General features: G+C 44.5%; 1 protein-coding gene across 1 annotated transcript in view; it reads right to left on the reverse strand.

Moving 5' to 3' along the window:
• lactbl1b (lactamase, beta-like 1b) overlaps positions 1-7,088 on the reverse strand; it is a 29,285-nt gene extending 22,197 nt beyond the window's left edge. Inside the window, exons 1-4 of the mRNA XM_068315502.1 lie at positions 6,949-7,088; positions 6,794-6,832; positions 2,864-2,945; positions 314-485 (exon numbers count right to left, since the gene is read on the reverse strand). Coding sequence (XP_068171603.1) covers positions 314-485; positions 2,864-2,923 — 232 coding nt within the window. The 5' untranslated portion in view covers positions 2,924-2,945; positions 6,794-6,832; positions 6,949-7,088. The remainder of the gene's footprint in view (positions 1-313; positions 486-2,863; positions 2,946-6,793; positions 6,833-6,948) is intronic.
• Positions 7,089-13,832: the final 6,744 nt, after the last annotated feature.

Consider the following 13,832-nt stretch of genomic DNA (forward strand, 5'->3'; position numbering starts at 1 on the left):
GTTGAAAAGATCTGACGCATTAAAAGAAAAAATATTTATGTACTATATTTTTATTACACTTCGTCGAGACATCGTATTTGTGACACGAGAAGACGTGGTGTATGTATGTATGTCTTACTTTAAAATTCTCCTTGTAACAAAAACTAATAATGCATTAAAATTAATATTGTTATCAATTATTGGCATGGTCAAGCCTGTTACATATACTTCAAAACACTTACTTCAAAATATTCTTCAGATTAGAAAAGCATTTGAGACATTTTTAGCTTGAAGAACATTTGATGTAATGCGGTCCTGCCATCAGTTGTCTTACCTGGCTTCAGTTTTGGTAGCTGATACTGCCAGAAGAAGCATCCAGTCATCACCAATGACAGAAGGAAGAAGAACACCAGAGCCAGCTGTGTCCATCTCAGCTTCATCCTGCTGCTCTTAGTGACTCCTGTGAGTTTAATGTTGGCAGCAGGAGCCGCTGCAACAGGAGCTGGCTTCAACGCAAACACACAAAAATAACACACAACAGGTTAAACCTGAGTGTATAAACTTGTCAGCACACTTCTGTCATATCTGATGGTCTGAGCAGATGTTCTCCTTTATGTAATCTGGTGAGTTTTGTTGCAGACGAAGACAGAAATCCCTCCAACTCGCTCCCTTTGCACTTAGCAGTACTCACCACCTGATGTTTGACAGGCCAGTAGGATGGATTACCAGTCACACAGAAATCTTCTTATCACTCAATCAACATGTCCTAAACATTTGATCAGGGTGAGTTCTGGTGATTCCCACAATTCAAAGGCAGTAGATGGTGCTCCATGAAGGTTCTGCTGGGCAGGAGGAGAGAGCAGACATGGACTCCCATCTCTGATTCTCGCTGACTGGGCTGTAGTCCTGCCCATCGGTGCTCCCGTCCCTCACAATTCAATTTCCTCTCCTGTGGCCACAGGGTGTTGACATCATAATCCCCAGATTTACCGCACCAAAGCAGTAGGAAAGTATTAATCCCTAATCTCCACAAATCAATTCACTTTGGTACGGCTTCTCTTTGTAGACCCTGCCACCAAGCTGCACTAGCTGACATAAACGACACCCAGTCAGCTGCTTCCTTCAGCCCCAGCAGGAGCAGGAAAGAACAACCACTGTGTGTGTCTGCCATCTCTGTGGAGAATGACCTCATTTGGACTGTGAGATAATAATTGTTTAGGTCCATCTTCCCCCTAACCCTATCCCCAATTGTAACACTAACCCTAACCCTAACTGTAACCCTAACCCTAACCCTATCCCCAATTGTAACACTAACCCTAACCCTAACTGTAACCCTAACCCTAACTGTAACCCTAACACCAACCCTAACCGTATCCCTAATTCTAACCCTAACCCTAACTGTAACCCTAAGACTAACACTAACCCAAACCCTATCACTAACCCTAACCCTAACTGTAACACTAACACTAACCCTAACTGTAACTCTAACGCTAACCCTAACTGTAACTCTAACGCTAACCCTAACCCTTTAACACTAACCCAAACCCTAACACCAACCCTAACCCTACCTGTAACCCTAACCCTAACCCTAACACTAACCTTATCCCTAATTCTAACCCTAACCCTAACTGTAACCCTAAGACTAACACTAACCCAAACCCTAACACTAACCCTACCACTAATCTTGACACTACCCTAATCCTAACCCTAACACTGACCCTAACCCACCTGTCAAACAGTGGATACCAATCCTAACTTGCTCACACAGGTGAAGCTAAAGGCATACTTTCTAACACGTGTACACGTACACAAGACAAAAATACCACCTCATCCCACTTTCATATCTGAGAGCAATCCTGTTGGCTCTAAACCCACTCATTTATCTCTCTATCTGCTGTAGGGCACTAGTGTTGGATGAAATTGCATCCTGGACACAAAAATGGATTTTTGGATGCATCATTATCCATTTATCATCCATCCATCTCTCCATCCGTCCTTCCATCCATTTTCTTTAAGATGAGATGATTGCTATCCTCTGGTCTTCTCCGTCATAGTGGTCAGGGGTCAGCTGGGGCCCATCCCAGCTGACTATGGGATGAGATGAAAACCAACAACCACTCACTCACAATGGTCAGTTTGGAGTGACCATTTTGTCTCACCTGTAGGGTTTTTGAGTTGGGAGGAACTCGAAGAGAACCCACCCAGACATGGGGAGACCAATACATTCAGTGACACTGAATTTATTGTCGTAAATGGTTCCTTGTATGAAAACATTTATGACCAATGAAGGTGATTTTATTTCTTACAATCAAATGTGTGTGTTCTGGGGACTAATAAGGGGATCTTTTTAAGTTGGGTGTGGTTCATGATTGTCTTCCAACCAGACGTCACCATGTGCTTCACAGACATACCCTGATCTGACACAGAAACAGCTGATACTTTAAGAAAAAATAAGATATTAAACATGTTTGGAAGTTTTTTTTCTCATAGACATATAGGAGGCGGCGTTTAGAACTTCAAACCTTCCCTCTGTCATTGGGGACATCCAGTGATCACATCTCTACTCATCTTAATCACTAGCTATAAATGGCTTGTCCAGGATTAGTACTGTTTTTGCCTCTATTTAAGTGTGATGATGCTATGTGGAAAGGAAAGTGTGACAGCAAGCAGAGGCTTATCTGTGTTACGTAAGCAGAGATGGATGGAATGCACAACAGCTGGCCCTTTTGGCTGAAACACCACCACTGAAGTAGCCACTGCAGCAGCTTAGAGCCTGTTCACTGGGAGACATTTTCCATTTGCAGTTCTTGCGCGTTTTTCTCTGTCTTGATGTGTACAAACATACATTTGCTCATTTATAAGTGCATCAGAAGGATCATTTTACCTGTGCTTGAATCCCATCCACTGAAGCCTCTCTAAGGACTTTACTTCCTGCCCTGCCCATAATGTGTTGCACAAGAAGCTACCTGAAATGACAAAAAACAAGCATTTGGAAATCATGGGATACTTGACTTTGGTGCTTTGCTGTAAGGTGGGAAGAAGAACATAGATAAATCAGTGTAAATATGAGGTGGCTGCCTGTTCAAATGGTCTATGTTGAGCAATCAGATATCTCGTTCACATGAGTTAGAATAGAATGCCTTTAATGTCATCATACACAAGTGTACAACGAAAAGTTTAAGGCAACTCTCAGTAAAAAGAAGACTCAGGTGCAAGGAACAAGTGATTATAGAAATATATTCACAATGAACCATCAAGGGTGTACGAATATACTGAGCAGCAGAGGTTCAATAGCAGCAGTTTCAACAAATACATTACACAGAGGTCCTAACTGGGAAGGACTTCCAACAGCGTGTCATCAGTTACTGTTGGAGTACTGTGTTCAGTACTCTGATCACACTTGAATAAAATATATTAGTCAGTCTAGAGATGCAGGCCTTAATGGACCTGTACCTCTGCCCTGATAGACCTGTACCTCTGCCCTGATGGACCGGTACTTCTGCCCTGATAGACCTGTACCTCTGCCCTGATAGATCTGTACCTCTGCCCTAATAGATCTGTACCTCTGCCCTGATAGACCTGTACCTCTGCCCTGATGGACCGGTACTTCTGCCCTGATGGGCCTGTACCTCTGCCCTGATGAAACTGTACCTCTGCCCTGATGGACCGGTACTTCTGCCCTGATGGACCTGTACCTCTGCCCTGATGAAACTGTACCTCTGCCCTGATGGACCGGTACTTCTGCCCTGATAGACCTGTACCTCTGCCTTAATGGACCTGCCTCTGCCCTGATGGACCGGTACCTCTGCCCTGATAGAGCTGTACCTCTGCATGGATGGACCTGTACCTCTTCCCAGAGAGCAGCAAAGAGAACAAGCTGTGGGCGGGGTGTGAACTTTCCCTGGTGATGCTTGTGGTCCTGTGCAGACATCTAGTGATGTAGATGTCTGACAGAGAAGATAGTTGTACACCTACGACCTTCTGTGCTGACTTCCTGACCCTTTCAAACCTAGCAAAAAACAGATTCAGCTCTTCTGGTAGGTCTGTGCTGGTACTGGTGCTGGTGATGGGAGCACTGGAGCAGTTCATGTTAAGAAGTCCACGATGCCCTGCCAAACACGTCGGGGGTTCCCTCTGAAGTATCCCTCAGTCTCTCTAGCATATGCTGCCTTTGCACGCTTGATGCCCTTCTTCAGGTTGTAAAGTTCCATATCTCCAAACCTGAAGGCAGAAGGTCGGGACACATGATCCCTTTCGTCTGTTACACAACACAGCAGTGATGTAATACACTTGGAAATGTCCTAAGAAAGTTAACTTGTCCAAATGTCCAAACAGAACTGACCAGAGAGAAAAAGTCCAGGCTTATAAAAGGGTCTCCAGATGTTTCTCTCTGTCTTCTTGTCTTTTGAGGGATCGTTCTCACAAGAAGCATCATCACACAACCAAACACATGAGAATATGAAATCTTTCCACGTGGTGACTAAGGAGTCGGGGAAGGACATTGTAGGAAATGATCTACTTAGATTAAGAAAATGTCTCACTGCTAAAGTGTTTATATATTTGAACATAATGGGTCCAATCAGACGTCACGGCTAAGGGCCGGATGAGGCAAACGTATCACTGTGATGGGGACATTAGCAATTCTCCACTTCACGCTGGCATTCTGATAATTCAGCCAATCAGTGCATTTACTCAACTCAGGTGACAGACTGAGTTCACACAAAGTGTTTGTGCTGCCATTGACAGACTGTAAGCACAAGAAAGATGCATCATCAGAAATCAGAAGGATGAGTGAACCCAGAAATTGAAACACAAAAACTTGGTGCTACAACAGAGGAACCCACCAATACAACACAACTGGTGTTCCAGTTCTCAGTGAGTTGATGCGGTCAGACAGTCGCACTGTGGGTTAGACATGTGTGACAAATGGCTGCATTAAACTTATCAGAGTCACTTTGCCATTTGGGGTTGACATGATTTTACAATGGGCCTGAGTAAATAAAGTAAGGGGCGTGTCACTGACCCTAACAGGTGATGACCCTTCTAGGATTGCAGGGGGGACAAGAAGCCAGAAAGGCCAGGAAACCAGAAGGTGAACACCTGTGTGTTGTAAAATGTAAATCTGTTGTGGGGCTTAAATCAAGTATTAAAGACCAGTTGTAGAGCATCGCTTTTAAAGTGCTCTGCTCTCCATGCCGGCAGGTATTAAAGATTCATCACAATGTGTCTGTAATCCACGATTCTTCAGAGAATTAGCAACTCTCATTTTAGCAGGAAGAATATTCCCTGACACATGCTTAAATTTTCTTTTACTGCAAAAGAAAAGTTTGTGTTCCACGTCCATCAGCGTCTTCACACTGATTCCACTGCGGCTAAACTTTCAGCAAACAGCTGAACCCCGACCGCCCTTTCAGGTCGTATTCATTCTGGTCGGTCTCCTGAGCTGGGACTGGCATCCAGAGCAGCTGCTGGAGTTCTGACCGGGGTGGCCCCTTCACCGTCAGGACGCTTTACACCAAACACAGAACGTACGTCAGCGGTTCGTGACCTCACACATGTCACAGTATAAAACCTGGAGCACAATTTATGCTAACTGGCAGCAACTTCACTTGAAATGAGCTGTGATTTAATAGTTTCTTAAGTGGGAGGACTTTCCAGGAGATGTAAGTTTAGTTTCTTACTATATTTTATAACCACATTTAATGAGGCTCGCGGTGCACTGGCGTCGTGGCCGGAGTTTCCCCCACCTCATGCCCTAAGCCAGCTGGGATAGGCTCCAGCTCACCGCGACCCACGACGGCGGATAAAGTAGTGAAGGAAAATAGATGGATGGATTTAATGAGGCATATATATATACAGTTAGTGTCTGTGTTCTTGTAAATACGATACACAACATTGATCACAGTTTTGTGAATGCAGTGCGTATATATCTGGTTTTAAAATACTCTTACAGCATCACTGATGAGATATCTACTAGTACAATTTTTGCTGTAATTTCTTCATTTGTAGAATACAAATGCATGTCTGATTGTTTACATCTGATTTTTCAGAAAAGAAATTCAAACTTATGAGGAAAAAATGACAAAACGCTATAAAAGGGGTTAAAAAATGTATATCAAATATTGATTAATCTCCTCATTTTTCATCTTGAGCATCATTTTACTGCTGTAATATTGTAAATATGCAGCAGTTATTTGTCGGCTTTGTGTTTGTTTATGTCGTAACCTGGATTCCATTGTTTTCATCAAATTTAATTTCATCAATCACACTGCTCAATCAGTTTTAATTCCTTCACACTCCATTTGTTTCACTGAGTCGACACCAAGCAGAATGTTTGCACAGATTTTACTCTTTACCCGTCTATTTAAAACACGCCCAGCAATGCAGTTTTCTATCTTAACACTGAAACTTTAAACGTTGTTGATCAGTCTTTAACATCCTGTAATGTTTACTCTGTTTTCTGTGTTTAATTAGACAACCAGAAACCTCAAATGGTTTGTGTGTTAGCATTAGTGTTGCTAACCATAAAGGCACAGAGTGGGTACAGCTTTATTATGGTGATGACACCAGAATAAAGCATGAATACGGAAGCTTCAGGAGTGCTTATGTAATCAGGCTGTCACCAAAGATAAGAGTGTAAATATATGTTGTCCATCTATCAGATGCCCTCAGGAACGGAAACGTGATTGCTCATTAAGTTTCTAAGGCGACCATAAAAACATTTCAGGTCAGCCAAAACTGATTTAAACAATTCAACACAATCTGACTGTAATTTCTTTAAAGTGCAAAGAAACAATGAACATCTGGCACGTACTTTAATGTTTCCTCGATTCAGCTTTTGAAGATCGATCTCCTGTGGGTAAATGAAGTGATGATAAAGACATGAGGATAAAGGCTGGGGGAAACAAACAGGTTACATAAGCTGTATTAGGCCAGACGCACCCTGCACCCATCCCCTCTCACACTTACCTCAGGCTTTAAATCTATTCAGTCTCTCCCACAATCATAAAACGCTACAACAAAAATATTTGTGTTTGGTTCCGTCGTTGTTTGGAGCTCTGAGCAGGATCCCGACAGATGTTAGCATCAGGGCTCTGTCTAAATCCTGCTGGTATCAAACCCAGCATTCTGGATTAACCACCAGCCAATGGCCACAGCTGCCATGACATCAAAATGTGTGTGTGTGTGTGTGTGTGTGTGTGTGTGTGTGTGTGTGTGTGTGTGTGTGTGTGTGTGTGTGTGTGTGTGAGAAAGAGAGTGTTTACATCTACCACATCTAATATACATGTATCAGTTCTTATATACTCATGGAGAGGACATCAAGGCTCTTTGCCTCTCATTTCCTCACTTTGTGTCTCGTTGCCTCTCTTTGTCCCCCTCTGCCTCTCTTTGCCTCTCTTTGCCTCTCAGGGGGGCCCCAGTTGCGCCATACTGGGCGACATCCAGTCCTTGATATTTTAGTCAGGGGTTTGGGGTTAGGGTTAGGGACCTGTTAGCCAAGGAAGACCCTAGCAGGATTATAATGCCCCTGGCAAAGTAGCTCCTGGGATCATTTGGACACTCAAACTCCCCCACCACGATGAGGTGGCAGTTCTCGGGGGAGTGCTAAACCCTGTTTTGTTCCATTTTAAACCTGCATCCTCCTGCCTTTGCTTCTGGTCCAGGATGCCGTGTCAGAACCTCCTGCATGGTGGAACAGACTCCATCCTTTCTTCGTTTCAGGGTATTGATGTTGCTCCTTGTCAATAAGGGCTTCATCGTAACTGTGTTTTCCACTCAGAAGACATTCTCCATCCTCTCTTCCACTCCATTAGACTGTAGGTGGAGGAGGTGTGTATCAGTGGTGTGTTTTGTGTGGTGTGTCTGTGTTTCTGATGGCTGAGGTGTCTTTTTGAGCTGTATTGGGGTCAGGTCAGAAATAAAGAAGCTTCCAGGCACTCGGCACGGAATTGAAAATCTGTGTCACACTAAGTGAGGAGAGGGAGCGAAGGAGTGGAGAACAAATGAAAGGAGAAAGGCAAAGAGGACAGGAGGGAGGGGTAGATGATTAGATGATTAATAGATAATGGGGGGGGGCAAGACATTTTAAGGAGGAAATAACAGAGAAAGATGTTATTACAAAAGGTGGGGTGAGATGGTGGAGGTGAGGAACGGAAGAACCGTATCGTCTCTGTTCATTTCTTCCTTCCCCACCAACTTTAGGACTATCAAAGAAAACTATGTTCCTCTCCTTTAGAAGGTCCTTAATGGACCGTTAAGACGCTGAATCGCACGTTGGTGAGGACACACACGTTCATGACGCCTCACTGTCTCTTGTAGGAATCTGGTGTTTAGTAGAAACTATTGCAGCCCTTAATGCTTTGAGTACAAGGCCTAAATGATGAACTGTTCATGACCGCCCTCCAGAGTCTGGCCCCGCCGTCCACAGTCTGGCTCCGCCCTCCAGAGTCTGGCTCCGCCCTCCAGAGTCTGGGTCCTGCCCGGAGTTTCCTCCTCAAAGGGGAGTTTTTCCCCGCAGCTGTCAGGGTTGTCACTTGAGCTCCGTGCTGCAGTGATGAATCCACTGGCCTATCAGAGCAGCAGTGATGGAAGGACACTTATTGTTGATAGTTTCAGAAAAAGATCAGCGTATTGTTATTGTATAATATAAATTATATATTCATTCATTCATTTCCTGAATTGCTTCTTCTGCTGTCGCAGGTCACAGGGGTTAAGGTGCCTATCCTGACAGATTTAGGAGCATGAGGTAGGCAGTAAATTATACAGATTATTACAAATAAATATTAACCTGTGGAGGCTGTGGTGGAGAGGACTCTGAACAAACTGTTATCCATCATGGAGAACCCCGATCACCCCGATCTCCACCACACTGGACAGACAGCAGAGCTCCTTCTCCAACAGACTGTTACAGCTCCGCTGTCCAAGGGACAGGTACAGGAAGTCATTCCACAGGTACAGGAAGTCATTCCACAGGTACAGGAAGTCATTCCACAGGTACAGGAAGTCGTTCCACAGGGACAGGAAGTCATTCCACAGGTACAGGAAGTCATTCCACAGGTACAGGAAGTCCTTCCACAGGTACAGGAAGTCATTCCACAGGTACAGGAAGTCCTTCCACAGGTACAGGAAGTCATTCCACAGGTACAGGAAGTCATTCCACAGGTACAGGAAGTCCTTCCACAGGTACAGGAAGTCATTCCACAGGTACAGGAAGTCATTCCACAGGTACAGGAAGTCCTTCCACAGGTACAGGAAGTCATTCCACAGGTACAGGAAGTCATTCCAGAGGTACAGGAAGTCATTCCACAGGTACAGGAAGTCATTCCACAGGTACAGGAAGTCATTCCACAGGTACAGGAAGTCCTTCCACAGGTACAGGAAGTCCTTCCACAGGTACAGGAAGTCATTCCACAGGTACAGGAAGTCATTTCACAGGTACAGGAAGTCCTTCCACAGGTACAGGAAGTCGTTCCACAGGTACAGGAAGTCATTCCACAGGTACAGGAAGTCATTCCACAGGTACAGGAAGTCCTTCCACAGGTACAGGAAGTCGTTCCACAGGTACAGGAAGTCATTCCACAGGTACAGGAAGTCATTCCTGCTCTAACATATCAGATGGAGTTCCACCAGTCTGATGTTTAGGTATACACTTACTAATAACTTTATATTTGTTATGTCAGGGTATTATTGTTAATATATTCAATATTATTATCATTCCCTTTCCCTATCATGGTTCGAAAATCTATGCAGACCATTGACTATCTCTGACCATGCTGGGGTGTGGCCGGAGGAGAGGCTGAACTTTTGGGGGGAGTCTTGTCTCCACACCTGTCCCTCATGTCAACACCTGGACTTGATCAGGCTGATTAGCCTGATTAGCAAACGTCTAGTTTGCTGGATTTTGTGAGTGTTCTTGTGTCTCCTGGATTTTTGCGTTCCTGATTAAAATATGATTGAAAGATTATCCACAAGTGTTCTGCATTTGGGTCCAAACCCTGCCGTTGTGACATTCCCCTCATGTCTTAATTTTCTTCAACGTATATTCTCCCTGTTTTTGTTATCTGAATGCTGCTGCAACGTGTAAATTTCACAGTTTTGGGATCAATCATGTATGTGGTGTCACATAGTCTGTCACATAGTAATGTTCTTATTTTACTTCAAATGGGAACATGGAAAACGTCTGTGATGCATTTAATTAGTGATGGGCAGATGAAGCCCCATGAAGCATTGAAGCCTTTCATCCCAATCGGTTCATGGTGGTCCGGAGCTTCATGAGGCTTCATTTGCTCTAGTACGACATCTACTGGATGGTAAAATATCAGGTGGCATGAGTTTGAAGTGTGCGACATTTTGCAGAAAGCCTGTTAATAAAACTGTCAGCAAAATAAAGAAGTATGCAAAACATGTATAGTTTAGTGATTAAAATATATTAAAAAAAATAAAGGTCCCTCTCACCCTTGTGGGGTGGTATCTGTGTGTCATCCTCAAGCTCAGGTCCTCTACCAGAGGCCTGGGAGTCTGAGGGTTCTGTCAGTATCTTAGCTGTTCCTAGGACTGCGCTCTTCTGGACTGAGGCTTCAGATGTTGTTCCAGGAATCTGCTGGAGCCACTCTTCCAGTTTGGGGGTCACTGCCCCAAGTGCTCCTACTACCACGGGGACCACATTAACCTTGACCTTCCACATCTGTCCCAGCTGTTCTTTCAACCCTTGGTACTTCTCAGTCTTTTCGTGTTCCTTCTTCCTGATGTTGGCGTCAGATGGAATCACCACATCTATCACCACTGCTCTCTTCTGCTCTTTGTCCATCTTTGTCCTTTTTTTTTTTTATTTATACACACAGTATATAATATATACAGGCAAGCCTCGGTTTCTGACCATAATTTGTTCCTGAAGGCTGTTGGAATAGCGATTTGTTCGAATTCCAAATACAATTTTCCCATTACAAATAATGTAAATAGTCTTAATCCGTTCCAAGACGCTAGAAAATTACCTTTTTTCAACATGTTATGTCGTTTATATATCAAATTGTACAGTAATGAAACATATCAAAGAAATGTAAAAGAAAAACAAACATGAGAAAGAAATCTGTTTAGCCCAAGATTCAAGTTATCGTCGTCTTTGGGACCAAAGTTTCCGGTACCGTAACTCGTACCATAGGCAATGGAACGCAAATTAAGTGAAAAAATATTGAATACAGTAAACTAAAAGAAAAAGCACATTACCGTCACGTTTTCTCTAGACTTTTCACACGCCTGGCGGTGAGAAAAAGGCCTTAGTTTCACGTTCAACTTCCAAATTTTGTTCGACTTCTAAGACAAAAAAGTTCCAAATTCTTTGGTTGATTTCAGATTTGTTCGATGTCTACAGCGTTTCCAAACCAAGGTTTGCTTGTGTGTATTACATGTATTACATGTATTTTCCTCATGTCCAAATGAACCTGTCCAGTGAGGGGAGGGTGGTTGGGGTTGGGACAGTGATCGTGTTTCTGTAACACTGAGGTATAGCCAGTGATTATGCTTTGGTGACATCATTGGTTTGTATTTAGAAACATTTTCTCCACTGGGGCAGGTTCCGTTTCCTGAATCTCCTAAACTCTCTCCACACTATCTATACCTCGCTCCAGAATATATCTAAGGCTATTTAAATTCCTAACTGTCTCCACACTATCTAACCACAACTCTCCACCAAACAACCACATTCTGAATGGAGTGTGATGCTTTATATCGGTGTCGGCTCGTCACGTGGTATCGGCCGCGTAGCGGGGCGTTCCCGAGACGGGAGCGTCGATACGGAAGACACGCCAGAAGCCTCCCTGCTGGCGAGGCTTCGGACGTCATCATTTACAGCTCCTCCCATTGATGAAGCAAGCCTCAATTCGCACTTCGCAGGAAAGCCCCTCCCTTGTTCGGCACACGCTTCGGAGCTTCGATCCCCGGCGTCACATCGCTACGTTTAATACGAACTGCTGCGCAGAGCACAGATTAGAGCCCAGCCGGGGTTGTCCCTGACAACAGGTCTGAAAAACACTGGATGACAGCGATGCCGTACTGCCACTGTATGCATGACGAAGCATGATGTTAAGGATTCAAAATATTTATATATACTGTACGTATGTATGAATATGAAATAAAGACATGTGCTACCAAATGTCTATTCTGCTGTGTGTTACAGAGGCCGGTTTGGGGCCCTGGTGGTCATGACCGGGCCGGGTTGTGGGCTCGGGCTGATTGGTTGGCTGTGATGCCGGTCCCCCTCACGGCCCTGTCCATGTGGGCCGGACCCACACCAGATTGGCTCCTAAGGTTCACCTCACATATCTCACATTACACTATACATACTGTAGTAACTTATAGGCACATAGAGGGCAGTTAGGGCGTTAGGGAACATGTTCAGGGCGAGGGCAGTTGGATCTATTCTGGGGCGGATTGCAGCGCTCTAGGGTGCTGCTTCTTGCCCATATACAACCCACTTGTCCTCCTTCACTTTCCAATTTTAATGCAACGCACACACATTGGAGGGGGCCCTGCGATGTCTGGACAGCGCTGGCCTTCCGTCCAGACTTTTAATACAATACATTCCACACAGGGTGGCGCTGTAGCACAGGGTCGGGAGGAAGCTTCCACGTCAGGGAACGGGGAAACATATTAACAGGGAGGGTAGTGGTGGCTCGGTTTGGGTGGGGTTGTTGGGGTCCTGAGCTTGGTTGTGGGCGTTTCGTGGTTGTTGATGGTTGTCGGCGGCTGCCGGGTAGGGGTCGCTGGTGGTGGCAGCCGCTGCCTCTTCTGGTCTCTGGGTCTACGTGGTTCTCGGCGCCCCCCGGTGGCCCTTCAAGTGATGGCTTCTGGATGCTCCTGGCTGCCCAGGGTTGGGGGTACTCCGCTGGCGTGGCCCTGTTGGGTTCTGGTAGCCTCTCTGGGCGTTGGTTTCATCACACATGCATGTTGGTTCAGGTTCTACCAGCTCCTCTCGAGTCCAGTTATTGAGAACCGTTGGGTCCGTCAGAACGTGATGAGTCTCTCTCCAGACATCACACCTACCTCAGGTCTTCTGTCCTCCTCCTACACTGGTTTCCTCTGGTGGTCTACTCTATACTGTCAGGACCTCCACTAATCTGGTGTTATATAACGTTGGTATTAAGGTATCAGTTCTAAGATATAATAAAACAGCCTAAACCTTTTTCACTCCAACAGCACTGCCTGTCTATCCACCAGCCTGTCTGCGTTTCTCTCTGTCTGGTTTCCTTACTAACACTGGAGGTGCAGCACCCCCCCCCCCCTCTCTGGCTCACAATAGGAAATTCTAATAAAGACTGACAATTCAGTTCCCAGAGAGGACTGGTGACGGTCACATGCACACATTAACATATATAAAAGATTTTGCTGCAAGATTAAAACAGGCATTGATCTCATAAAAAGTCGCCCCCCTTTTATGGGGTGAAAGTGTGAGAATACATGTAGACAAAAAAACAAAAAGTCTCTGATTGGCCTGCAGATCGAAAGGGTCTTAAAAGATAGATTTAAAGCCCTGCTGCAGGGCTTTTACTTTGTGTAGATATTTCTGAAGAGCAGCACTAAATGACTAAATACATATTTCATTTGAATGTCAACGTATGTCACTGTTATCACATAAATTATCGTGCATTATGACCAAATATGAATTATTTGGTAGACTTGGTCCTTCAAATCCTGACATGCATTGTAGACAGTACATGTTCTATAATCACGTCTGCCTCCACTCAGCTTCACTAGCTCTATATTCACTAAACGCTATAATACATGATTACTATCCTCATCAATAATCAGACTTGAGAACAATCAGACTAACATCCCTTGAAATGGAAAATGTAAATCCC

The sequence above is a fragment of the Antennarius striatus genome, chromosome 5 (assembly GCF_040054535.1).
Source record: "Antennarius striatus isolate MH-2024 chromosome 5, ASM4005453v1, whole genome shotgun sequence".
In the NCBI taxonomy this organism is placed as follows: domain Eukaryota; kingdom Metazoa; phylum Chordata; class Actinopteri; order Lophiiformes; family Antennariidae; genus Antennarius; species Antennarius striatus.